At 38.9% G+C, this 25,925-nt stretch overlaps 1 protein-coding gene across 7 annotated transcripts in view; it reads left to right on the forward strand.

Moving 5' to 3' along the window:
• The first annotated feature begins 1,508 nt into the window (after nucleotides 1-1,508).
• Nucleotides 1,509-25,925, forward strand: part of LOC131243264 (protein ACTIVITY OF BC1 COMPLEX KINASE 8, chloroplastic) — a 48,169-nt gene continuing 23,752 nt past the window's right edge. For 6 of the 7 annotated variants that reach the window (XM_058242474.1, XM_058242473.1, XM_058242475.1 and 3 more), the window contains exons 1-11: nucleotides 1,510-2,131; nucleotides 3,845-3,980; nucleotides 6,865-7,031; nucleotides 11,751-11,871; nucleotides 12,028-12,128; nucleotides 12,475-12,573; nucleotides 15,290-15,400; nucleotides 15,498-15,577; nucleotides 15,720-15,789; nucleotides 16,487-16,560; nucleotides 16,683-16,752. In XM_058242474.1, the coding sequence (XP_058098457.1) occupies nucleotides 1,646-2,131; nucleotides 3,845-3,980; nucleotides 6,865-7,031; nucleotides 11,751-11,871; nucleotides 12,028-12,128; nucleotides 12,475-12,573; nucleotides 15,290-15,400; nucleotides 15,498-15,577; nucleotides 15,720-15,789; nucleotides 16,487-16,560; nucleotides 16,683-16,752 (1,515 nt within the window). In that variant the 5' untranslated portion in view covers nucleotides 1,510-1,645. Of the gene's footprint in view, nucleotides 2,132-3,844; nucleotides 3,981-6,864; nucleotides 7,032-11,750; nucleotides 11,872-12,027; nucleotides 12,129-12,474; nucleotides 12,574-15,289; nucleotides 15,401-15,497; nucleotides 15,578-15,719; nucleotides 15,790-16,486; nucleotides 16,561-16,682; nucleotides 16,753-25,925 lie in introns of all 7 variants that reach the window. The other variant, XM_058242477.1, reaches the window with a different exon arrangement.

Below are 25,925 nucleotides of genomic sequence, written 5' to 3' on the forward strand. Positions count from 1 at the left end.
TGATACAAAAAATAAGTCTTATATTGAAATATAATAAACTAATGTAACAATGAAAATATTAGCACGTATACACCCGACCAACCTAATCAACCCGTCGAGCCCTCTTTGGTTGGGCTTGGGTTGAGAATTCCCAACCCAATCTGTCAGGGTTTAGGTATAGGAACCTTGGGTTGGGTTAGGGTTGAGCACCAATCCGAACCAACCGGCCCGACTTTCAGCCCTAATTTCATGTTTGCCCTGCTCAATTTCATGTTTTACCGGCTAAGTTTCTAGTTTTCCCCACTCAATTTCATGTTTGCCTTGCTCAATTTCATGTTTGCCCCACTGAATTTCCAATTTGACCGCGAAGTGATTGAAATTGACCACGAACTGAATGAAATGGATTTTTGACCATTGACCCGATGGAATCTTGGAAAATAAGTAGGTTGGTTGGCTAAATTAGCTTCTCTTACCCTAAAATCATATGTGGTATGTTAAGTAAATCATTCTAGTTTAGGAGATATGCTTGTTAAATAAATAGGCAAAGAAATGAATTGAAAGATAGAAAAATATTTTTATATACTTATATGTACATATTTACTTAATTATGTATTAGAGAAAAATGTAAGGGAGAAAAAGTTCTCCATGTAAAAAAAATAAAAAATTCTGATTGTCGTGGCACTACCGCCGGTTCGGCGGCGGTAGTATCGCGACACTCTGTTGATAAATTTTTTTTCTTGCGATGTTACTTTTGTGGGTCCTATCATGAGATCTATATCATGAGATCTATGTTATATCCAAATCGTCCATCTATTTGGCGAGCTCATATTAAAGCTTGAGACGAAAAATAAGATAGATCTAACTATCAAGTGGACCACACTGTAAAAGGCAGTGGGGATTTGAATGTCTACCATTGAAACTCTTTTAGGGGTTACAGAAGTTTTGGATCATTATGAATTTTGTTTTTCCTCTTCATACAAACCTTTGTTACCTTATGAATAGATTGGATGGAAAATAAATGTCATGGTGGGCCCTACAAAATTTTTAACGGTGAAAATCAATTTTCCTGCTGCTCTTTGTGGTGTAGTCCAGTTGATCTTTGGATATGATTTTTTTTTTTTTTTTTTGATAATGCTCCGAAATGATCTGGAAATATGGATGAACGTTGTGGATATAATAAATACATAGCCGTGGGGCCACGTAACTTTGATCTCTTTTGAGCCGTTCGTACAACTCTCGGTTGGAGGAGCGTCAGCTTTCGTCTTCGAAAGGAAGGCAGGGGTATTTTCGTCCTGAAATTCCGACGCCGTACGAGGAGGTCCAAGTGCGTATTCTAAGTTTGTATTGTTTCCAAAAAACCGCTGGATAAAAGGTAGGGTCCACAGCCGTAAATTTCTCTAATCCCTTGTGGCCATGCCTATTCCACCAATCAGAACTCCCGGAAATTCATACACTCATCCTACGAATGCCACTTGTCACGACGGCAGCCACTCCTCACCCCTTCTAATTTCCTTCATGCCATCTGCAGCTGCTGCTGCTCTTCAGCTTCTCTCAGTAAGAAAGCCAAAGCTCAGAAAACTCCAACCTCTCTCTCTCGCTCCTTCAAAACCAGCCCATGAAAATCTAGGTTTGATCAGACACCAAAAATCAAATAAAAACCCTAGCAATGGCGGCTTCTTTAGCTGCCTCTTCCCCTCGTCTGCCAGACATTGTATTCCTCCGCCCGTGCCCCGGCCCGAGACTCCTCCGAATCCCCGCTGTCAGATTCTATTCTCCGAGTCGACGGTGCAGATCAACCTTTCGGACCTTCATCAAAGCAGAGTCCACAGAGAATCCGACTGCAGTTGTGGAAGTGCTGGAAGAAGCAGAGGACGGAACAAAAGGACCGAATGCTTATAATTGGAACGGAAACGGAAGTAGCTACGGTTATAACGGATCGTTAGAGGGATCTAACGGCAGTCTTAAGGGGGTTTTGAACGGAAATGGAGCGAGTAATGGGAGTTTAATGAAGTATGTTAACGGGAATGGGGCAAGGGTGAATGCGGCAGATGAGGTTTCGACGGAGAAATCAGAGAAGAAGCAGAAAAAGACAGTGGAGGAAATTGGGCAGGAAGAAGCTTGGTTTAAACAAGGGGGAAAGGAAAAGATTGAGGTAGATTTCATCCAATATCATATTATATTTTATACTCACATTTTCCTGTTTCCAAAAGTGATAGTTTTAATTTTCTTTTGTTTTAATCCTTTTATGAGTTCAATTCTATCAACCATACAGACGACAACTATCAAAATTGTTTGAAAACCAGGAACTCCCAACTCAACTCCTGACCAATGAGTCGAGACTCAGAACAGTCAACCTGGTGACCCGGCCGACAACACATGTATGATAACAATGGACTGTTCTTGTCTGACTATTCACATTCACCATACATGTGTGCCCTGCCTCATGATTGGACAAGCTTGGTTTCTGTGTTAGAGACATTGCCCATTATATGATCACGAATGGAGACATGTAAACAACCATGGGTCTCTGAGCTTCTTCCTAATAGAGCACACTGAATTTCAATTGGAGCAGTAAAGGAAACATGTTAGATACATTAGAGTTATTTATTTATAGGGGTGATCATGGTCTACTGTTCACTCCTTTGTGGCACTGGTTGAGGTTGCTAATGCAACAGTGCAGAAGTTTTGGCCCTGAGAGATGTAATTAAAGTCACCAGTGACTTGATGTTTCATCCTTCTTTATGGATGAAGTGAAGATTCTCTAAATATTATCAAATGGGTGAATAATGATCATTGACAATCCTCTTAAATATGAAACATGCCAAAGGTTAAAAAATTTAAATCATGTTGATGCATAAGAACAAGTTATTGTATGATGTGGATGCATATACCATGATTAAATGTACTATTTAGGAATTTACATAAAATTTATTTTTTTTATATTGAATCTAGAGCTTTGCTAAGCACACATGCGTGTGCAATAAAGCTCATGCACACACCACATATGTGCCAGCATGGTATGGGTTCAAGATCCAGTCAATCCATCAGAAAGGAACCACTACATGTATATGTATATTTGTATATTTTTCGAAGGGCAAGGAACCACTATATTGATTCCCTAGCCCAAGAATCAGGTTGATCCACTGCTCAGGTGGGTCACAGTTTACAAAACAAATGTACAGCTTTGGAAAACTTGACTGAAGTTTTTTAACCCATCCACCTGTTTCCAACACTGAGGGCCACATGCTTAGGGGAATGATTTATTTTTGGGAAAACATGTAGAAGGTCGGACCAACACGATGGATGGATTGGATCTCACATCTGTATGCCATGTTGGCACATGTGGTGTGTGCATGAGCTTTATCGCACATGCATGCACTTAACAAAGCTCTTGAATCTCTCAATATTGAACACTGGTCACAAGGAAAAAAAATAATCCATAATTCCATCTTAAACATGCCCACTCGTGCTTTTCACTCCTTGCCATCAGTGCTGTAGTTTCCACTCTCCGGCAATGTCATTCTCCTTTTTGGCTTCTAAGCTTTAAAACAGTGTTGGTTTGTCTTGAATCTAGAGCAATAAATTATGAGGTTGCTGCCATAGGTTAACTCATTTGAGGGCCCAAATTGCTCATTCTTATTGATTGCGCTGTAATTTAACTTTTAACATCATTTATGGAATTGTTCATTTTTATCTTGGTTATACAATGGCAAATTTTCTCTGTTTACTCTTTTTAGGGAAATATTTAGAATTCTTATTTTGCATGAGATATAAAATTGCATGGATCCAATAAAAGAGTCGGTACATACCCTGCCTTCTTATAGACTAATGCCCATATATTTATATAATTTATTTATTTGTGCAGGTTTCTGTTACTCCTGGGGGGCGCTGGAACAGATTCAAAACCTATTCGACAGTACAAAGGACTATGGAGATATGGGGATTTGTTCTAACTTTTCTTTTTAAAGCATGGTTGAACAACCAGAAGTTCTCTTATCGAGGTCAGTCAGTCTCTTTTCAATACCAAGACTAGCAGAGCACATGAAAAGTATGATTTTGTTTACTGAGTAACTTAAGAAGAAATATCTACTTTTCTAGTATCATGTGAAGTGTCACAAGCTTTGGTGCTACTTAAATATGAAGCTTGGCCAACTGATTTGGACTTTTAGATACTTCAAAGAAGGGAACTGTTACAATATAGTGGCAACTTTGGATGTGAAAGCTAGGGTCCCTCTTCACATTATCTTTTGTCCCATACTATGCAAAGAACTGATACAAGCCTACTTCTTTAAACTGCACATCCTCATCTTTCTTTCTTCTCCTCCTTCGTCTTCATTTCTCGTAATAGATGTTTGACTCTCCATTACTGAAGCTTGTGAAGTTTTAAGGTGACGGCTTGAGATCTCTACCTCATCTTGTACAGGCTTGGAATGACCATTTGTAGCCTGATGCACACCCTTTGTCTGTTTGATGTCAGTTGACTGCAGACTTACTATGGTTATTGCGCATAATTTCTTTCCACACAAACTGGGTGCATGTCTGTCATTTGTCCATTATCAATCTGTGAAAAACTGCATATTGCGTAGACACCTACGAGTTGCTAGTAGATGGAGGATAGTTTGGTAACTTTTTGTTCTTCTAGATTGCGAGTATCTTGTTCAGGGGAACAGAGCCACCATTTATACTCACAAATTTTGCTTGATTCATGTTCTTTAAAAAAAAAATAAAATTAAAAAACAAAAAACCTTTGGCACTGCAGAACAGAGCCACCATTTATACCCACAAATTTTCCTTCATTCATGTACTTTTTTTTTTTTTTATATTTAAAAGCAAGGGTCTGTTTGGCTTACAATGATTTATCATTCTAAATGGAATGCTGCTATTCAACTATAACTATATGAAGAAAGAGGATGGGAATATTTTTCCTAGATATGAGCTTGGGCGACAGGATTTGACCACCAATCCGCTCATGTGCTGATTCATCTCACATGTGCTGGATCCGAATGATTGATCATATGCATTGTGTGGTGAAACTATTCAGGCCCTGAAATAAACAATATATGTTCTTCACACGGGCCATGCTGTTTGGAGAAATCTAAAACATTTTTTTTTTTTTTGTTGAGGTAACGACAATTTATTAAGAAGGCGTGCAAATCACGCAAAAGAATACAACTAGGCTACAAAGCGAAGAAAGAGGAGAGGTCAACTGAAGAAACCTCTTTCAAACAAGAGGCCCAACTCATAACTATCATCTTAATTCCCATAATAGCCTCCTGAACGAAGGAGAAATCTGAAACATTGTTCCAAATATCGGTGATATTATCGATAATATTGCGAATATTATTGGTATTGCTAGGTCAACAATGTTGAAACTGCTGGCAGTTTAAAAATTTCCAAATATCATTGATATTTGGTGATATTATTGATATCAACGATATTTTGTTAATAATTTATAAGAGTCCCTAGGTATCAGCGATACCATCGATAATATCCCTGATACCAACCATAATATCTGCAATACTAGGGAAACATCCATGAACAAGTGAAAATTGACAGAAAATTTGGAAAATTTTGAAAAGCTTAAAAAATCTCTTTAAATATATATATATATATATATATATATATATATATATATATATATATATATTTGGATTTATTTATTTTTGTGGAATTCTGTTCCTTAGGTAATTCTAGTCACTATTAGTTTTTATTGATGCAAAGGTTGGATTTTCGGAGAAGTCTTCACTTGAAATGAAGATGAGCCAAAACTCAATGGTGATGAAAAGTCGATAGAAACTTCAACTTTTCCCCCCCAAATGTTAGCATGGATTGCAGTGGAAATCCATGTTTATCCATGATTCTCATGCATTGACATATATTTGTAGCGAAAAAAATTAACATTTAAGTGGAAATTGGGGAAAATTGCTGCAACCCTAACTTTTCCATTTTTTTAATTTTATATTGAAAAATGTGTTTTTTATTGTTAATTAATGTGAAAATTTTATATATTAATGAGTGTTGGCCGATCCATTGATTGGCTACAAATATTATATATATTTATTTTATACTGGTTTTTTGATAACACATGGTTAGGCCCCTATAAAATGGAAACTTATTATGTATAGATGTTTTTTGCAATATTTTAATTCCTACATGGGTAAACATGTGTTTTTCAACATCTCATGAAGTGTCACTGAAGAATTCCACCTTTTCCCAATGTTTCCCTCAAACAATGATATTTTTCCGAGTATCGGCGATACCGATACATGTTTCCGTATCCCCAGCCATCAATACATGTAACGATACTAATATGCTGAACACTGATCTGAAGCACACTTTGAGTGTCCTGACAGGTGCTGACAGTAGCACCTGGCAGGTAAAAATGAGGGAAAAATCATTTTTTGAGTGTCTCCCAAGCAGGCCCTCATGTAGAAAAGGAGCATACCTCTAGCCGAGTTGGACAGTGTTATCTATTGTCTATGGGTATGTGAAATGAAACCTGGTTTATAGACAATGGCTTCCTCATGGGAATGATATAGGGAGACTCCTTTAATCATTATAAAAAGAAAGTAGGGAAGAAAGAAAGAAGGAAAGAAAGAAAGAAAGAAAGCCTTCTGATTGCAGACATTGAGTGCGGCTCACTAACATGATGTTAGCTGGTTTGGTTCATTTCAGTTGGATCCAGCTGTTTGTTACTATCTAGATGGCAACTTTCTTGTGTTTTTATTTATTTTTTAATTATAAATTTGGTGAGACAAGTCTCCTTATAACTGTTTACCAACTACAATTATTTTTGTGCATTCCATAACATTCTAAACAACATTAAAATCTGTTATGTAGACTTTTGCATGCCTGTATTTTAATGAATGATTTCAAAATTTTCAGGAGGAATGACCGAAGAGAAAAAGGTTCTAAGGCGGAAAGCTCTAGCCAAGTGGTTAAAGGAAAGTATTTTGAGATTAGGACCGACCTTCATCAAAATTGGACAGCAGTTCTCGACAAGGGTGGACATTCTTGCTCAAGAATATGTTGATCAATTGTCCGAACTTCAGGTCAAAACAACTACAGTAGGAAAAATCATTTGAACATGACTGATTTCCTTGTCTTGTGACTTGTATTTTAGTTTTTCTACAAATATTTCTATTCAATTGTATTGCTTCATGGCGTTTCTACCCCATGCACAAATCAACTCCATTGAGGTGACCAAAGTGATGGGAGGATGGTGGAATCTCCTACAACTAATGGAAATGTTTTAATCTCAGGGAATTCACTTAGATGGGTCTTCTAGAGGATTTAAACAAAATGATATACTAATAAGGTTGGGTCTAATTTTTATAAAACGGTGGAGTTCAAGTTCATCTTGGAACCCATTGGTTTACAGGCTTTGGATGAGGAATATGAACATGGAATTTTCTAGGCTTCTATTGCACCAAAAACCCATCCAAATGCCCAAGAATCGAATGCCTTATATATAGAGTTTGAGCTCCAATGGTAAAAAAGGGGCAGATTCGGCTCCTGTCCTTCAATCGATCGAGCGATGCCTTTGATCGATTGAACACCCTTTCAATGGGATCGAGAAAATTCAGAAATAGGCAGATTGGTTGCTGGATTGTTTCTTCGATCGGATCGATCAGGTCTTCGATTCTATCGAGACCCATCGACAAGCTGTCGATGCGATAGAGGACCACTCGAAAACTATTGTTTTGGGCAGATACATTTACAACAACTTTGCACATCTTTTAGTCTTAACATGTTCCAATTGAGCTTCTAAGGCTAAGGGATGATCACTAATGGTTTACCTATTAAGTTTAGGATCATCTAGAGGTTTAGGGGTTGTATGAGGTTAAGGTTAGGGTCACCAAAGCACCTCATATACCTGTTCTTCACTTCCTTGATACTCCAATCTTCACGTGTCTTCGGTCTTCAACTTCTAGGGGCTTAATCGACTCCCTGATATACAAACGCACGTGATTAACAAACAAGGTGCACAAATCAGTACACTAACAACTTTGCCACCCCCGAGCTTCCAATCTTCATCCCACTTTCTCGGAACACCCTAATGCTTCTCCCTCTCAATCCAGATTAACTTGTTCTTATCTCAGACCGCAATGGGAATGGATTGTAGGTCTTTCTTCACTCTCTTCTTTCGCACATAGATATTAACAACATTGACTTCCTCTCCCCCCTTTTGGTCTCTGAATCAGCAACGACTTCTCCCAAGCACGAACCCAATGCTATAAAGGTTTCCTTGAACCAAAGCTCTGATTAGACACCCTAGAATAGGAACCACTTTTGAGCTGAAAATGGAATACTCTTTCCACTTGCAAACTAAAAGCATCGGGCCATTAATGAATAGGACTACCGCCATTACCACCCTATCTGGATTGGCTTCCGGTCTTAAAGAGAGTCATACCTCATTCTCCCATAAAGCTTTCATAGTAAAGTCCTCCCTTTTCAACTTGCAACAGGCATCCGACCATGCTGAGATCTCTTCCAGCATCGTTTCCTCTCTTGTATGAGCAACCAAGGACGATTGCAACACCCCCAAAGCATTTGCAACTACTCGAGGATTAACCTTCACCTCTAACCTCGAGCTCGTATCCTCCTTCCATACCCATTTGAAATTTCCCGCCTGAATCTCCTCTTTCGATTTTGATTCCTCCACGTGGGGATTTGGATTCGAACCCTTACAACCACATCCTTGAAGGATATGCTCCCTTCCCGGTTTCCACCTTCCCAAAGTCTTCTACTCGGTTTGATGCCTCCAAAGCAACTTTTGTCTTCTGCTTAATAGCTCCCCCTCCATTACTACGCTTCTTCTCATTTGAAGAGATCCAATTAATTAAACCTGGGTTGTACCTCGCCTTCTGGACTGAGAGCTTCTTCCACCAAAGCCCTTCCCATTCAGCGCAACCATAGCACATGATGCGTCATCTGGCGTTTCCATCCGAACAAAGGCGAAACCCTGGATTTCGGAAGTCTTCAAATCTCTAGGGATGACCACCTTCTTCTTTCCTTCACCTCCCCTGCTGCTTGAAAGACTCTAGAGAATTTTAGATCGTTCCACTCCTTTGGGAAGTTCTCAATAAACAATGTTGGGTGCTCTGACAATAGATTTGCTACTTGCGCTTATCTTCCCTTCCTGGATGTCTTCTTCTTCTTTCCTACTTGAATCCACCGTGCTTCTTCTTGCTCTCCTTTTTGGATCTCTCTCTCTCTCTCTCTCTCTCCCTCCCTCCCTTCCACTACTCCTTTGTCTACCTTCTACCCCATCACCCTTCTTCACCCCTCTCCCTTTCCTCCCCATCGTGATTCCTCACTTTTAACTTCCCATCCCTCTCTAACGAGCCCCTCTTCTACCTCACCCAACTCCTCCCAGCACCCCTCGCACCTCCTTGCTCCCCCACTCCACTCCGTATCTTCGATCTTCCTCTCTAAATCCCATCCCTATTTCGAACACTCTCCCGATGACGATCCTCCGCCTCCCTTGATCTTAGATCCTCCCTCCTACCCCCAATCCAAGAACTACTTACCCCTTGATTTCTCCTCTCTCCCCTCTCACCCCTAGGCCCCAATTTCCCTTCCCTTATCTCATTCACCCTCACGTTCAACCCAACTGTCCCTCCCCTCTTGCTTGATTCCCCCACCTCAAAGTCCCTTTGTCGTGCATTTGCTTTCACTAGTGAATCTTGATAGAGGAATTCTTTTTTGGATTCTTAGATGTACATTCTTTCTAACCTTCAATTTTTTTTTTTTTTCTTTTGAGAAGGTAATGAAGATTGCATTAAGTTAAAAAGGGGAAATAGAGTTCCAAACAACAACTAAGGACAGAATGCCACTATAAAAGCTAAAGAGTCTAAAGGATCACTACATCCTGACTCCGAAAAGGCAAACAAGATAGCCCATTGAATAAGGATCTAATGTCTGAAATTACATCCTCGATTGCCCAAGAACAAAGCCTAACCCCATGGTCCATTGCAACGAAGCCAGATTATCCATAACAAGCCTCACTGACAAATGCGAGAAATGAGACTTTTCAATTTTTAAAGACTCAACGTATCTGGTTGAATCATGCACTTGGCCTAGCCTTGTCCCAAGGGTCAGCTTCATGAAACTTATTTCACCAATGGCAAGATTTGAAACAGGAAATCTAGTATTCGTAATCATTTTGTTTCAAATCTAGTGTTCGTAATCATGTTTTGTAACTTTTAAGTTATTTCACCGTCATCTTTGTCATTATCATCTATGAATGTTCACAAAAAAAACCCTTGTGGTTATCATCATCACTGCCTTGTCCCAACTATTTGCTTTCGGCTTTACGAGACCTGATAGATGAGTTCATTTGTGGATTATTTGGATGTCCGCTTATTTTGCACTGTACTAATCTTCATGGTCATTTCGCATTTCTTGGGTTTGAGTTATTTCATCATCAAAATTTCGCCATCATCAAAAGCTGGTTCCAACTATTAGGAATTCTCATGATTGATTGGGAAAAGTTTGGCGACCAGCTGCCCACTTGACATTAACCCTCCTTTAATGGGGCTTGGGGACCGGCTTGTGCGTTGCTAGCAAGTGGCGTGCAACGTGTATCATCTTCATCACCATAGCTTATCCCAACTATTTGGGGTTTAGAATCTTCTTTCACCAATCATTCATATGGCCATGTCCTTGGTAAATGAACAAATTTTGGTATCGCTTGTAATTGCCTTGGTACTTTTAGGTCTTCCTTTCATCCTCTTTTCAACCTCTTCAAAACTGGTTATAAAATTCATTTGTTGTAAATATTTCCGGACAAGATAATCTTGCAAATTTGTATCTTTGTGCTGAGTGCTGGCACATGCAGCAGAAGGTTGTTGTAGCGGAAAAACATTTTCTTGACATAGTGATGGTAATTTCCTTGTTAATATCAAGTGAAAATTTACTGTGCCCAAGGAAGTCTTGGTGACTGTACAAGTCTTGGTATTAATGGTTATTTGTGAGACTGGTTATGCTTATGCCCTACAGTGCATTTGATGACACAATGCACTTCCATTTCAGGTCACGGTTACTTGAAATCATGTTATTGTTGTGTCCTCATGCCCTGACCGGAAGCAAGTGGGATGCATACTTCAGTTATCCAGACCATTGATTTGATGGGGCCTTCATGGATGCACCATAACCAAAAAATATCTCAGATTGGAAGATCCTAGTGATGCCTCCATTCTTTGTCCTTCTTTCCTTTGTGTGGACCATTGCTGTACTTTTTTAACCATCTATTGCAGGGCACCAATTGAAGGTTTTGGGCGGGATTTTTAGGGTCAATATATGGCTGGGCCCATCAGATTAACTGTTTGGATCAAGGATTTTATAGTTCCTCTTTAGTTTTGTTGTCCATTTAGGCTAGAGCTTGTCACTAATAGTTTTAATTTTTTGTTTTCCCTTTTCATTATTCTATTTGTATTCATCATTCTATCCATTTTTTTTTCCTTATTTTCTTCCATAAACTGAGATTTTTCTTCATGACTTCTTTCAAATCGAAAAGAAAACTGTTATTGCCTGGTAGCAAGCAATTTCTTTTATAGTATGCTAATGCTGTAATAAATCCACCCAGTATCGGCACCAGCTCATCCTGAGCCTGGAAAAGTAGGTTTTTGTCATCTAGGCAGTCGTTCATTGAACTTCCACCCAGCAATCATGGAAAAAGAAGCCGATACCAAATAGCTGGGATAAGGATCTGATGATGACTTTTCTGCTGATATGAAGTAATATGATTTTTTATATTTGAAATGCAGGATCAAGTTCCTCCATTCCCATCAGAGACTGCAGTGGGTATAATTGAAGAAGAACTTGGAGCCCCCTTGGATGGTATTTTTGATCGATTTGACTATGAGCCTATAGCTGCTGCTAGTCTTGGTAAACTTGATTTATTTTTAGCCATGTTGTGAGAAAGAATTATATGTAGCCACCAAATTCTCCCATATTGGCCTTTTCTTATTTAACAACAACCTTATATAGTAAGCATATGGACACTGCAAAAACTTTTTTCTTCTTTTTTCCTTGTTGGTGCAGGTCAGGTGCATCGTGCAAGATTGAAGGGTGAGGAGGTTGTTATTAAAGTACAGAGACCTGGTCTTAAGGATCTTTTTGACATTGATCTGAAGAACCTTAGGGTTAGTATCTTAATTAGTAATTGGTTTGTGTGTAAACCTCCTGCACTGCTCTACTTGATAGTATTATGGCTATAAAAAACATATTTGTAGCTCTACATCATGGGTAACAGGTTTTATGATTTCTTCTCACTTGGTTTAACCATGTCAATATGTAAACACTGCCTACGTGAGATGCATCTTATAGGAATCTGTTTATGCTGGCAGTTAGAAGTGTGTTGCAACTTTATCTTCAAAAATTCAATCCTCAATATTTTTAACATTACCAATACCCATCTTGGGTCATGAATAGTCATGGTTTTCTTCTTCTTCTTCTTCATCTTCTTCTTCTTATTTTTGGTTCCTCCAGGTTATAGCTGAATATCTTCAAAAGGTTGACCCTAAGTCAGATGGTGCAAAGAGGGACTGGGTTGCAATTTACGACGAGTGTGCAACTGTCCTATACCAGGTTTTGATCCATCTTGGATGTTTCTTGGCAATTATATGATGCAACAAATACATTCGAATAGTATGAAAGCTTGTCAACTGATGTGTGCATGATTTCTTTGGGTAAATCTATGTATGTTCAATCTTCAATGTTGGGAGCATAGTGTGTGCATGTCTTTGTGTTGCTTCCTAAGATAAACAACAATTTGGATGCTTGCTAATTGATATTTTAGGAGGACTTAAGCTGAAATATGTGTTGTATCAACGTATACATAGTGCATTTCCTGCACTTGTCCCGTTATAAGTCTCTATATTTTGAATTTTGGGATTTCGTTTAACCATATCCTTGTTAAACCATGATCGTGCCAGCTAGGTGTGCAACTTGAGTGGGTTGGGTCGGGCTGAGGGTCAACCTGAGCCTGACCTGACACCAGGAAGACCTAAGACCCAACCCGAGGTGCCCAACTCAATTTCTCTATACTCAAACCTCAACCAATCCAACCGGCTTAGCCCGACCCAACCCAACCCAAATATATGCGATTATTCCCAACCTGACCTGAATTTTCTCAACCTGAACCAAACCCAACCCAAATATATGCGATTATTCCCAACCTGACCTGAATTTTCTCAACCTGAACCCAACCCAACTAGAATTTGTTCAATGCAGACCCAAACTAATTTCAAATTGGGTTGGAGATTTCCAACCCTAATCCGGCTTGTGGACCCTGACAACCCAATCCAACCCGACCCTAACTCGGATTTGGTCAGTCGGGTTCGGGTTGACCTGAACCCAAGTTGCAGCCCTAGTGCCAACATGTGGAAACATAATTTGATAATTGGAATAAATTTTCTTATGGATTTATGGATGCTAAATAATAAACTCAAGTTGTTTCTTTGTAGCTTCTTTCACTCTTACGTAATAGAAAACCAATTAAATTTCAAGGACAACCTAGAATACTCATAAAAGACTGAATTCTGATTCTCTACTGAAATCAAGGTATTCCATAACAATAACGGTGGCCATAATGGCCACCGCCATTACCATTACAATATGGGCTGTAATGGCCATGATTTTTATTTTATTTTATGAAATAACCTATTTTGGCCATGTAATGGACCATTATGGAAGTTACATGACTGTTATGGGCCGTTGCAGGCCATTATGTGGCTGTTATAGGTCAATTTTTCTGTAACGGCCATTACAGAACCGAAAATGCATAATGGTTATCACTGATACCATTATATATCCGTTTTAGAATATCTTGACTAAAATACATAAAATTATTGATATGATCACAAGATTATTCTTTATTTAACTGTAGGATTATGTAATCATTACTTATTCTTGTTTCTAAGTCTCTTAAAGGTTATGTTTATGGTCATTTGTACTTTTCCTTACTAAATGGGAAAATATAAATGAAAATAAAGAAATGCGTATAAACTTACAATCATATTTAGAGATGAATGAAATTTTTTCTTTTTTTGGGATTAATAAATTTTCAGTTTGTAGAAGAGAAAATATTCTCAAACAAACGAGTTCTTGTTGATGTTTTTAATGTAGCCATAATATCACTGAACTGGATGATGTTTTTAACGTATCCATGATATCACTGAACTTGCTGTCATGGCTGACTTGTATCCATTGCAGAAGTATTTTGGGAATTCAGTCAAAGGCTTTGCATTTTAGTTTACGGACCTATGCAACCGGAAATCTAAGCAGCATAAAGTGCATTATTTCCTAGTTTGATTTCTTTTCTCTAGGTTCTGTATCATTATTTATCATGAATATCTGATAGTAACCAATCTTAGGTAATCCGCAAGATCAGTGATTTATTTCTTGCTTCCATGTCTGGTTTATGTTCTGGCACTGCACCTGTACTGCCTCAACTTCTCTGGTAATATTTATCGACAATATAGACATTATCAAGCTCCAATGGTTTCTACCAGTGTTCCCAGTATCAATAATATTGTTGTTAATATCAGAATTGCTGGATCAACAATATAGATACCTAGGGCAATTCTAAAATTGCAGTGTATTGTGTGATATTATCGATAATATCACGATATTGCACGATACATGAGATATTGCTCGATATCGGTAAATCTCCTTTGCATAAGTGATCAATAGGATGCATTTGGTCACATTTTCACCTTCTCTCTCGATATGTTTTTGATATTAAATCAGCAACACATTTGGAAATAGAACTGGGAATATGGTGCTTATCAGTTTTGTGACAACCATGAACAAGGTTAATTGAAACTAGGAACTATGTTAATAATCGAGATATTGCCATATGTCAAAAAATATGAATGCTGATTTTTCCCTTTAGGGGCCACGATGCAAACGGGTTTTCTGGCTGGCAGTGGAATGTGGATGCCAAAATCATGATTAGTGAGGGTGATTAATTTTACATAGAATTAGCTTCTTAGCTCAGTGGCTAACACTCAATTAGAAAAGCACTTCATTTCTCTTTCTTTTCTTGTTCCCTACATTCATCCAGGATGAGCTGAATGCAGGCTGTAGCATGACATCACATTGCTCTCGTTGCCTAAACACTCATTTAATGTTTTGCAATGCTGATGGAGTTTTGTGTGCTAGGCAGTATTTTAGCATGAATAGTTTCTAAATTGCGGGATGCTGCTTTCACTTTGAGGCAGTATGTTAGTATGTTAGCATGAATAGTTTCTAACTTCTGCGCGGGAGTCTACTAAGTTTTTAGAGCTGATGATACTTTCAGGAGATTGATTATACCAAAGAAGCTGCTAATGCAGAATTATTTGCAAGCAACTTCAAAGACATGGATTATGTAAAAGTTCCGAGAATATACTGGGAGTACACTACACCACAGGTTTGTCCTTTGGGTTCTTTCTGAGTTTCAACTAGTACATGTTGCATGCTGGATATCCTGACTTTTCCTTATTTAATACCTCTTCCTGGGGTTGTAGGTTCTGACAATGGAGTATGTCCCAGGGATAAAAATAAACAGAATAAGAGCGTTAGATCAGTTGGGTGTTGATCGCCAAAGGTAACCTTGTGCGATCCTTTTTTATGGAATCATGCAGAAGGGACTGAATATAATTCTTCCGTTTAATGTCGAAAGGATGAAATTGCTGTTCTCTTTCCATTTGGTAAGATGACTCTGGCACCTAGGGTTGCTGTGTCTGCAGGTTGGGACGATATGCTGTCGAGTCTTACTTGGAACAGATTTTATCTCATGGCTTTTTCCATGCCGACCCTGTGAGTTCCGTTTAAGGCTTTTACTTGAAAATTGAATGCTCGAGCAGATTAAAACTAGCAAAGGACTTAGTATGGACCAATTTCTTGTCAAGTTGTGAAATTACAAAGTGAAAACAAGTTCAAGTAGGTCTTTAGTAATGCGTCATAGCATATATGCATCTTAGCCTCATAAGAAAAGACAATTAAGAATTAAAAAGCTATTCGATAACTTTCTGACGATCTAAACACTACCAGGGAGAACTGAATCCGACTCATGTCCTATGAACTGAATCTGGTTAAATGAGCTTCAATTTACCTTAATGTTAAAGGTGTTTATTCTTGTTTAGACATTATTTTATTCCGTGAACCAAAGTTATGTTTATGTAAATTTATCCTTTAGGAAATATGAGCTGATCTGTTGATTATCAGTCATATGATTTGCCTACTTAGAGGCCACAGGTGGCGAGTTTTGTCCTGGAACATATATTGGTTGCATCTTTTGGACAGAGTAGCTGTAACATGTTGGAAAGAATAAGCTGGAAATATATATCGATAAGAAAATGAAGAATTGAGTGTTATATATAATTTCAAGTCCAGATACTGTGGTATGTAGAGTGACCTTTGGTCTGCAAGAAGATTTCTTTTACAATGTCAGACACTATGATTAATAAACACATCTAATCTAATTTACCACTCACCAGCCTTTTTTCCTTTGCAGCATCCTGGCAATATTGCTGTAGATGATGTGAATGGAGGAAGGCTCATCTTTTATGATTTTGGAATGATGGGAAGGTGGTTTCTAGTTTCATGTCGCATATCCTCTAGATAGTTATTAACTGAGTCACTTTTCTGAAGTTGAATTGAGCAATTTTCTTTATAAATGTTGATCTCAATTTGTTTTGACGTGTTTGCAGTATCAGTCAAAATATTAGGGAGGGCTTGCTTGAAACCTTCTATGGAGTTTATGAGAAGGATCCAGACAAGGTAGTTTCTTTTTTCTTTTCTTTTCTTTTTTTTCCTACAAATTTCCTCTGAATTAATACACATGATGCAGGTAATTTTTAGCCTCAATCAGAATCTTCATACGTTATCATGGCTTGTAGTCATGCAATAGTGTTCAGGATGCTCAGCAAATGCTAGATTTATGGCCGTTATGGTTCCCGGTGTGAATTCTCATTTTATTACCAAAATCTTCATAGATTTCTCTCTAGTCTTTTATCCAAATTTGAAGTGTAAATGAAGTCAGCCCTCTAGATCTCTAAGCATCCGTTCAAATATGATTCCCTCCCCGTGCATCTATCTAAAATATGGAAGATAGAGTTTCTTTCATTCTGACAAAAAGATGAAATCATACCTCAGGATTTGTGAAAACTGCTTTCAAATTGTTATCGAACGTGAACATGCGCTGTTATATGGTCCATTCCTAGGCCTATCTAGGATTAGGACGTAATGGTATTTTTGCTTTTGTTATTAATGGCATTCTTTTAAATATTGAAAACTATGTGCTAATAGACTCAAGAGAGGTGGGGATGTGAGGACCCTAATCTTCATTCTCTTTTTCTTCTTCTCTTTCCTCCATTTTCTATCTGTCCACATGGTACGAGAGCAAATTTGATCCGGGCATCGATCTCTTCCTTCTTAGCGTTTCTTCTTCTTCTTCTTCTTCTCTCTCTCTCATTGTTTTGAGGTGAAATCTAAGGTCGTTAGGAGTTGATATACTCGAATCTCTCCCAAACACTGTATGGTGGGCCGTGTAATCATGTCTTGTGAATGTGTGTGAGGCACACTTTCATATAGATCTATCGTGATGGACGAAAGTGGGACATCATGTGTTTATGGCTAGATTTGTGATCAGATGATCGAAAAGGTGTTAAAGGTGAGCATTGCAAGGGTTAAAGAATCAATTTACATGTGAAGGTGTTAAAACAAGAAGTTTTATCAAGTAATTGTGTTCGTTGATATACATCGGTTTCTGAAATACATGCACGGTGAGTTAAAGTTGTTTTTTCCTCATTGCATGTTTGATTTCTCTTTAATCAACGGATGTGGAGGATGAAGCCAAGAGTCTTTTTTCTGAGTCAATGAACTTCCAAATTACATCAACTAAACTCAATGGGGGCAAATTACTTATAGTGGGCCACATCAGTAGAGGAATTGCTCAACAGTAAAAGGAAATTAAAATATTTGACTTCTCCTAGATTCGACGAAAGTTCAATAAAGTATGGAGATTGAGTGACAGTGGATGCCCAAATTGGGTCTCAGTATGGAATAGTATGGAGCCTTAGTTTAGTGCAAATGTTGTCTTTTTCAAGACAATGAAGTCTGGGCATCTGGGATAACCTGAAGGAGATCTATTCAGGGGAAAAGAACTTAACTCGGATATATGAGTTACTTCAAATTATTTTTGCTCTTCAACAAGGAGATAAGAGTGTCAGAGAGTATTATTCTGCCTTGTGAGGCATGTGGGAGGAACTAAACTTATAGTAGCCTCTATTTACAAATTATGAGCCTATGCTATGATTGGGAGAGGAATTTCGTGTTGTCAAATTTCTCTTTGGTCTCCATCCTAAATTCAAGCATGTCTGAGCTTAGATGCTTGGATGTAGTGAGATCCCATCTACTATTGAGGTTTTTTGTTTGTGTTCAGGATGTGGTCAATGTACAGAGTTCATCTTTGTTAGATTGTTTTGCATTTATGTCTACATCTGGTAAAAGGAGATGGGGGAAGTCATGGTGGTCATTTTGGTGATAGAGATACAGGGGGAGGCCACTTTGGAGACTGAATAATTGGGGAGGCCATGGTATAGATTACAGTGGTTGTGGCAATTGACAATACACATTGTGGTCTTAGTAATCACATGCTAGACACATGTTGAAATCTTATTGGTAAGCTTTCCTGGGCGAATCAGGTTTGTTCCTATGATGATTGCACCAAGGGTTGCCTCCAAGCATATCTACTCCATTTTTGATCTTAGCATTTCAAGTGATACAATTATATTGTTCAAGGAAGAATATGCCGGGCTTCTAAAGGATCGCTCCACTCACACACCATCATCCACAACTATTTTTGTGCAGTCAGGTACCATTTTTCTTGCATTGTTTGATAGTCTGCATCATTGACTCAAGGGCTTTTGATCATATAATTGGTAAGCATAGTCTGCCAGCTTAGTTACTTCAGTTGTCATCCATGTCTTTTATCACATTAGTAGATTGTACTTCAACTCGTGTATCTGGGTTGGCTGCAGCTTGTCCTAACCCATTGTTTTCATTGCCATCAATACTTTATCTTCCTAAATTTTCTTTGAGTTTGTTATCAATAAGTAAGCTAATCAAGTCCTAAAGTTATGGCGTCACATATTATCGTTCTTATTGTGAATTCGAGGATCTAAAGACAGGGAAGATGTTGATGGAAGGCATGAAGCAAATGGACTCTATTACCTTGATTGTGGAATCTCCGGAGCTGCATTGGAGACATACATCTCTCCTTATCAATGACATTCTTGGCTTGATCATCCCTACTAGAGTAGTTTGAAGAGTCTTGTCACATTGATGTTGCATGTGTCTAGGTTGAAGTGTGAGGCTTGTGAGTAGAGTAAATACCATCGATCCTTGTTTAGACAATAGAAGTTATAAACCTTTTTATTTAGTACATTATGATATTTGGAGTCTAGATCATCTTATAGGTTTATCTGTTTTCAAGTACTTTGTTATTTTTGTCAATGGTTATTCTCGTATGACATGGATATATTTGGTGAAAGATCGATCATAAATGTTTTCTTACGTCAAAGAATTTCATATGGAAGCACAAGCTCAATTCAGTACTAGGGTTTGTTTTTTGCATTCAAATAATGCTAGAGAATATTTATCTCATGAATTTAATTCATACTTTTCATCTTATGACATTATTTACCAAACTTCATATGCGCACACACATCTCATGGGGTAGCGGAACGTAAGAGTCATCATTTTCTTGATGTTACTAGAGCCTTATTGTTGAATATGAAGGTTCTGAAAATATTTTGGAGTGATGCAGTCTTAACTGCATAGTACTTAATAAATAGGATGCCTTCATTTGTCCTAGATGGAAAGTCACCTCTCCTAAAAGGAGTTAAGTTCACATGTACGAGTGATCAATAAAGCCATGTCATAATGCATACTGACAGTTTTTCGATATTGGCAAAGTTGAAGCTTATCCAAGAGTCGCACAAAGTTGCCTCCCTCATTTGGTGTTTGATCATTGGCAATAGTCTTTGAAACCTATTATTTGAATCCTAGGGTGTGCCTCTTTTCTAATTTGAGTTTATATGGTTAGAAGAGGCTGAATTTCTGGAAAAAGTGAAGGATTGGTGGAGATAGTTGTCAACAAAAGGATGGGTGGGTCATTCACTAATGATTAAACTTTGACTATTAAACGCAAAAATATTAGAATGGAATAGATCACATTTTGGGAATGTGGAGGCAATGATAGCTAGTATAATGAGTCAAATATAAAAGCTTGATAGGAAGGATGATGGAATTTCATCTGAGGAGGAGAGCAGGGGGGGGGGCGTGTTTGGAATAAAGAAACCAAGAGAAATTAAGAGAGAATACTAAATGGAGACATGGAACAAAAGCTTTATGGCCAAAAGAGGGTGATAAGAACACCAAATTCTTCCACATGGTGACCAATGCTAGAAGGAGAAGAAAAGGAATGTAAAGCCTTACTGTTGAAAGTGAGAGCAGAAGAGAATGAAAATCTGAGATGCAATAGTGGACTATTATAAGAACCTCGTGACAGCCAAGATTTGGAAAATAATCAACTCTTGACAATTTACGGTTCAAACATATATCAGATGAAGATGCAATGGTTGGTGTGGCCTTTTACAGAGTAAGAGGTCAAAACAACAATGTCAGGATTGGGCATTGTCAAGGCCCCTAGCCTGGATCATACATTTTAGCTTTTCTCCAAGTACTTTGGGAACACATGAAGGTACTTACTTTATTTATGTTCAGAGTTCTTCGAGCAAGGAGCCTTTCTCAAGTCTTAGACTCTTTGGGGCCTCTTTTATTGCCTCGATTTCTAGGAAGGAAAGTGTCTAATTTATCAAAGATTTTAAGCATGTCAGTCTCATTGGGACTCCATATAAAGTTCTAGCAAAAAATACGAGCGTCAAGGTGAAGGTGTTTTGATCAAGGTCATTTCTAGTTCTCAAGGTGTGTTTGTGTTGAGCAGACAAATTTTGTAGTAGGCTTCTTTAATAGTGCATGATTGTGTTGGTTCCAAATATAGGAAGTTAGGTCAAGTGCCATAGGCAAGATGGACATGGGAAAAAGTGTATGTTCATGAGGTGGGGCTTCTTAAACTTGATGTTGAGATGGCTTGATTTTACGGTTGGGTGGAGAGAATGGAAGCAAGAATGTGTGAGGTCAGCTTATTACTAAATCTTGATAAACATTTCTCTAAATGGCTTTTTCAGGTTCTAGGGTTTTGCTACAAGGGTATCTATTGTCCCCTTTTTTGTTTGTGGTAGTGGCCAAAGCACTTAACAAATTGATGACTAAAGGAAACGAGGAAGCACTGCTCAGTGGGTTAAGGTAGAAAAGCAAATGTCCAAATACTTGACCTCTAATTTGCAGATGCTATGATCCTATTCTGTCATGCATCCCATCAACAAGTTGAAAACATGTGGAAGGTTGTGAGGTGGTTTCTGGCTTAAAAGTTATCATTTCAAAGAGCAAGCTTCTAGGCATCATATTAATAAAGAGGGAGAGGAGGTAGAGCTCATGAGCAGATTCGGATGCAATGCATGTATGCTTCCAACCACAATTCTTGGTTTGCCCTTATGCATTAGGAAGACCACCCCAAAACACCTTTGGGTCGCAGGCGTAGAAAGAATGGAAAGAAAGCTATTTTGGTAGAAGAGAAGATATTAATCATTGGGAGGTTGAATTACTCTCCTCCATTCAACCTTAGAAAATATGCCTATTTATTTCATGTCCCTAATTTAAGTGCCAGTGAGTGTAATTCAGAGACTGGAGTGAATCCAAAAGTATTTCCGTTGGCAAGCAAAGAAAGCGAAACATTACTTCTGTCTAATTAATTGGGAGGAGTGTTTTTTTTTTTTTTTGGGGGGGGGGGGGGGTGGCATCATGCCACTATTTTCATTGAAGAGAAGAACATGTACAAAATCGAGGGGGCTCAGACAAAAAAAAACCCCAAGACCCTGGGAGAGACGCTGCACATTCGGGAGGGGAGGCAGGCAAAGAGGCCCTCCTATCATATCGAGGAGAAAGGGAAAGAAAAAACCTATGATGTGCGCACCACGCCAATCCCTGTCTTATCAAGGACGAGCTCCCCACGGGAAAGGGGCCGGAGATCAGAAGGCACCTAGAAAATCTTGTTCTGCTGATTGTTACTACCCCAGTGGGCCAAACTGTCAGCCACCCTGTTAGCCTCACGAGGGATGTACCTTATGGAAATATCACCCGCAGAACTAATACGATCAAATTGATATTTCCAGTAAATCACATACCAAGGGGGGGTGGTAGATTTGGAAAAAATATTCGCCACAGATAGGGAGTCGCTTTCAACCTCGATTTTGGAGAAACCCTGTTCAATGCAGATGGAGAGACCGTGAACAACCGCTTTCATTTCCACCTGGAAACTGGATCCGACACCATACCCTTTAGCGAAGGCAAACTGAAAAATTGGGAGGAGTTGGTAGAAGGTGATTTGATGATTATAGTGTGGAGAAAAGAGGAGAAGAGTGAGAGAGGAGAAGAAGAAAGAGGAGAGTTTGGGAGAAATGTTGTGTGTTCGCTAAGATGCCCTAACACACAATGTTTTATTAGAATAGAGCATATAGTACACTGCAGGAGAAGAGGAAATTGTGCACATGCACTTACATTAAAAGAGCCAGTAACCACACATAGTATACACTAACACTCTCTAGACTCCCTCTCAAGTTGGAGCATAGATGTTGATCATGCCCAACTTGTCACGAATTCGATGAAGAGCATCTCGATTCAAGGACTTTATAAGAACATAAGCAAGTTGATCCTCGGATCGAACAAAAGGGGTGACGATTTCCGTAGAGGTAATTTTCTCCTGAATAAAGTGACAATCGACCTCAATATGCTTGGTTCACTCGTGGAAAACCGGGTTACAATCAATATGGATGGCCGCTTAGTTGTCACAATAAATAGGAATAGGAGTCGAAGGAGGATAGCCAAGTTCTTCAAGAAGGGTGCGAAGCCACACGAGCTCACACATCGCATGAGCCATAACACGATATTCTACTCTAGCCGAGGACTGAGCAACAACCGGTTGCTTCTTGCTCATCCATGTGATAAGATTGCCACCTAGGAAGGTACAAAATTTGGATGTAGAGAGACGATCATAAGTACTACTTGCACAATTAATATCGGAATAGCCAGAAAGATGAAGATTACCATGTGACTGAAAGCGGAGGCCAAGACCTAGGGCTGATTTTAAATACCGAAGTATGCAGTATACAGCCATGAGATGTGAAGCACGAGGAGCTTGCATGAATTGGCTAACAACTCTCACTGCAAAGGAGAGATCTGGGCGAGTAATAGTCAGGTAAATAAGCCGCCTTACAAGTCGTCGATACATCCCGAGATCAGAAATGAGAGCACCATCATCTGGTCGAAGCTTCACGAAGTATCCGTGGGGGTGGTAGCGGGTTTGCACCCTAGCATGCTGGTCTCCATGAGAAGATCAAACACATATTTTTGTTATGACCAGACCAACCCCGATGAGGAGCGACCAACTTCAATTTCTAGGAAGTAACGAAGATGACCAAGATCCTTCATATTAAACTTGGTCTTCAAAAATTATTTGACCTCCCGCATTCCAACTGAATCACTACTAGACAAAAAAATATCATCCACTCACAATCAGAACCACGATGCGTATCGGTCGACGACATATAAAGAGGGAATGATCAGCATGACTACGAACAAAGCCGAACTCCAAGAGAGCTTGACTAAATTTTTTGAACCATGTATGCGGGGATTGTTTGAGTATATATATAAAGAGCCTTCTTCAACCGACATACAAGCGCAGAGTTGTGGGAAGCAACAAAGCCATGAGGTTGATGCATGTACACTTCCTTTGCAAGGTCCCCATGGAGAAATGCATTCTTAACGTCAAGTTGAAACAAGGGCCATGATAAATTAATGACCAAGGAGATCACAACACGAATCGAATTAAGGTTAGCCACCGGAGGGAATGTCTCGAAGTAATCCACACTATGAGTATATGTGTAACCCCTAGCAACAAGACGGGCTTTATAGCGATCAATGGAGTCATCTGGAAGGAACTTGATTGTGTAAACCCATTGACATCCAACATGTTTATGCCCTAAAGGAAGAGGCACGAGCTCCCAAGTATGATTCTTCTCAAGAGCAGACATTTCTTCTATCATCACCTTTGTCTAGTCGAAACTTTAAAGAGTATGTGAGAGAGATCGAGGAATAGTCTATGATGAAAGGGAAGTTGCAAACAACTAAAAAGATGGTGAAAGATGATCATATGAAACGAAATTACTAATGGGGTGTTAAGTACAAGATCGTGACCCTTTGCGCAAGGCAATGAGGAGATCTAAACTCGAGGTAAGAGAGTCACCCGAGCCAACATACAAAGTGAGTGGAAGGGCGGATGGCTGAGCGAGTGAAGATTTATCTCGATGATGATACACTCGCAGAGGCTTAGGGTCAATCAAATCACCAATAGGATGTTAAACTAAGGGGAGAGGAGTTTCCCCGTGATCACTAGTGGAAAGAGGAAGAGGATAAGAGTCATGCTCCCCTTAACTTGCAAGAAGATCACAGAGGGATCGACCTAGAGCTGAGAAAAAAAAGGAACATTCTCAAAGAAGGTTACATCGGCAGAGACATATTGCTTACAAGTCAAGGAGTCATAACATTTAGACCCTTTCTGACTCCAAATGTACCCTAAGAAGATATTTAATTGCCCTAGGGCTAAGTTTATCATTATTTCCATCCAAAATTTGAACAAAGCATGTGCAACCAAACACTTTAGGTGGTAAAGGAAATGGATTATCATGAGGATACAATATAGTAAAGAGGATTTGTAAGACAAGATACGTAAGTGTATACGATTAATAAGAAAAGTAGCAGCTAAAAGAGCATTACCCTAAAAATGTTTAGGTAGGTGCATACCAAGGAGAAGGGTGCGGGCAACTTCAAGAAGATGACGATTCTTTCATTCTGCGATACCATTTTGTTGAAGTGTGCGAGCACACGACGTCCGAGATAATATACTATGCTCCTGCAAGAAGGACAAAAATGCGGTAGACATGTATTCTCCCATTATCCAAATGGAGGGTTTTGATGGAATATTGAAACTGAGTACACACTTCATGATAAAACACTTTAAATACATCAAACACTTTACTTTTAGATTTTAAAAGATAAACCCAACTCATGCGTGAATAATCATCAATAAAGGTCACAAAACATCGAAATCCAAAAGTGGAGGTAATCGGAGCTGGTCCCCAGGCATTTGAGTGAACCAGAACAAAAGGTTGAGGTTTCCTCTTAGAAGAGCTAGGAGGAAACGTAGCACGATGATGTTTAGACAATTCAAAAACATCACAACATAATGGTTTAGTGATAGATAAGGAGGGAAACAAAATTCCCAATCTAGCTATAGATGGGTGGCCTAAGCAACTATGCCACCGTGTCATGGACTCTCGATCTAGATAAAGGGTACTAGAAGCGGCAACGGGTGTATCATCGAGAAGATAAACGCCTTCTCGCTTATGCCCCCCACTAATCACTCTCTTCGTCTATAAGTCCTGAAATAAACAATAAGAAGGGAAGAATGTAATGGAACAATTTAATGATTTAGTAAGGGAATTAACAGACAATAAGTTTAATGGAAAACGAGGCACATGCAAGACTAAGGACAGAGGCAAGGAAGGAGATAGAGAGATGAAACCAATCCTAGAGATGAGAGTTTGGGTTCCATCTGAGATTGTGACATACTGAGTATGAGGAGAAGGAGAATAAGAGGAAAAGAGTTGTGACTTACCAATCATATGGGGGGAAGCTCCAGAGTCTATGACCCATGAGGTATGAGAGGATAATGTAAGAAGAGCAGTACTTGACTGGGCCGAAGCTGCGTGAGA

Source organism: Magnolia sinica, chromosome 4 (assembly GCF_029962835.1).
Source record: "Magnolia sinica isolate HGM2019 chromosome 4, MsV1, whole genome shotgun sequence".
Classification (NCBI taxonomy): domain Eukaryota; kingdom Viridiplantae; phylum Streptophyta; class Magnoliopsida; order Magnoliales; family Magnoliaceae; genus Magnolia; species Magnolia sinica.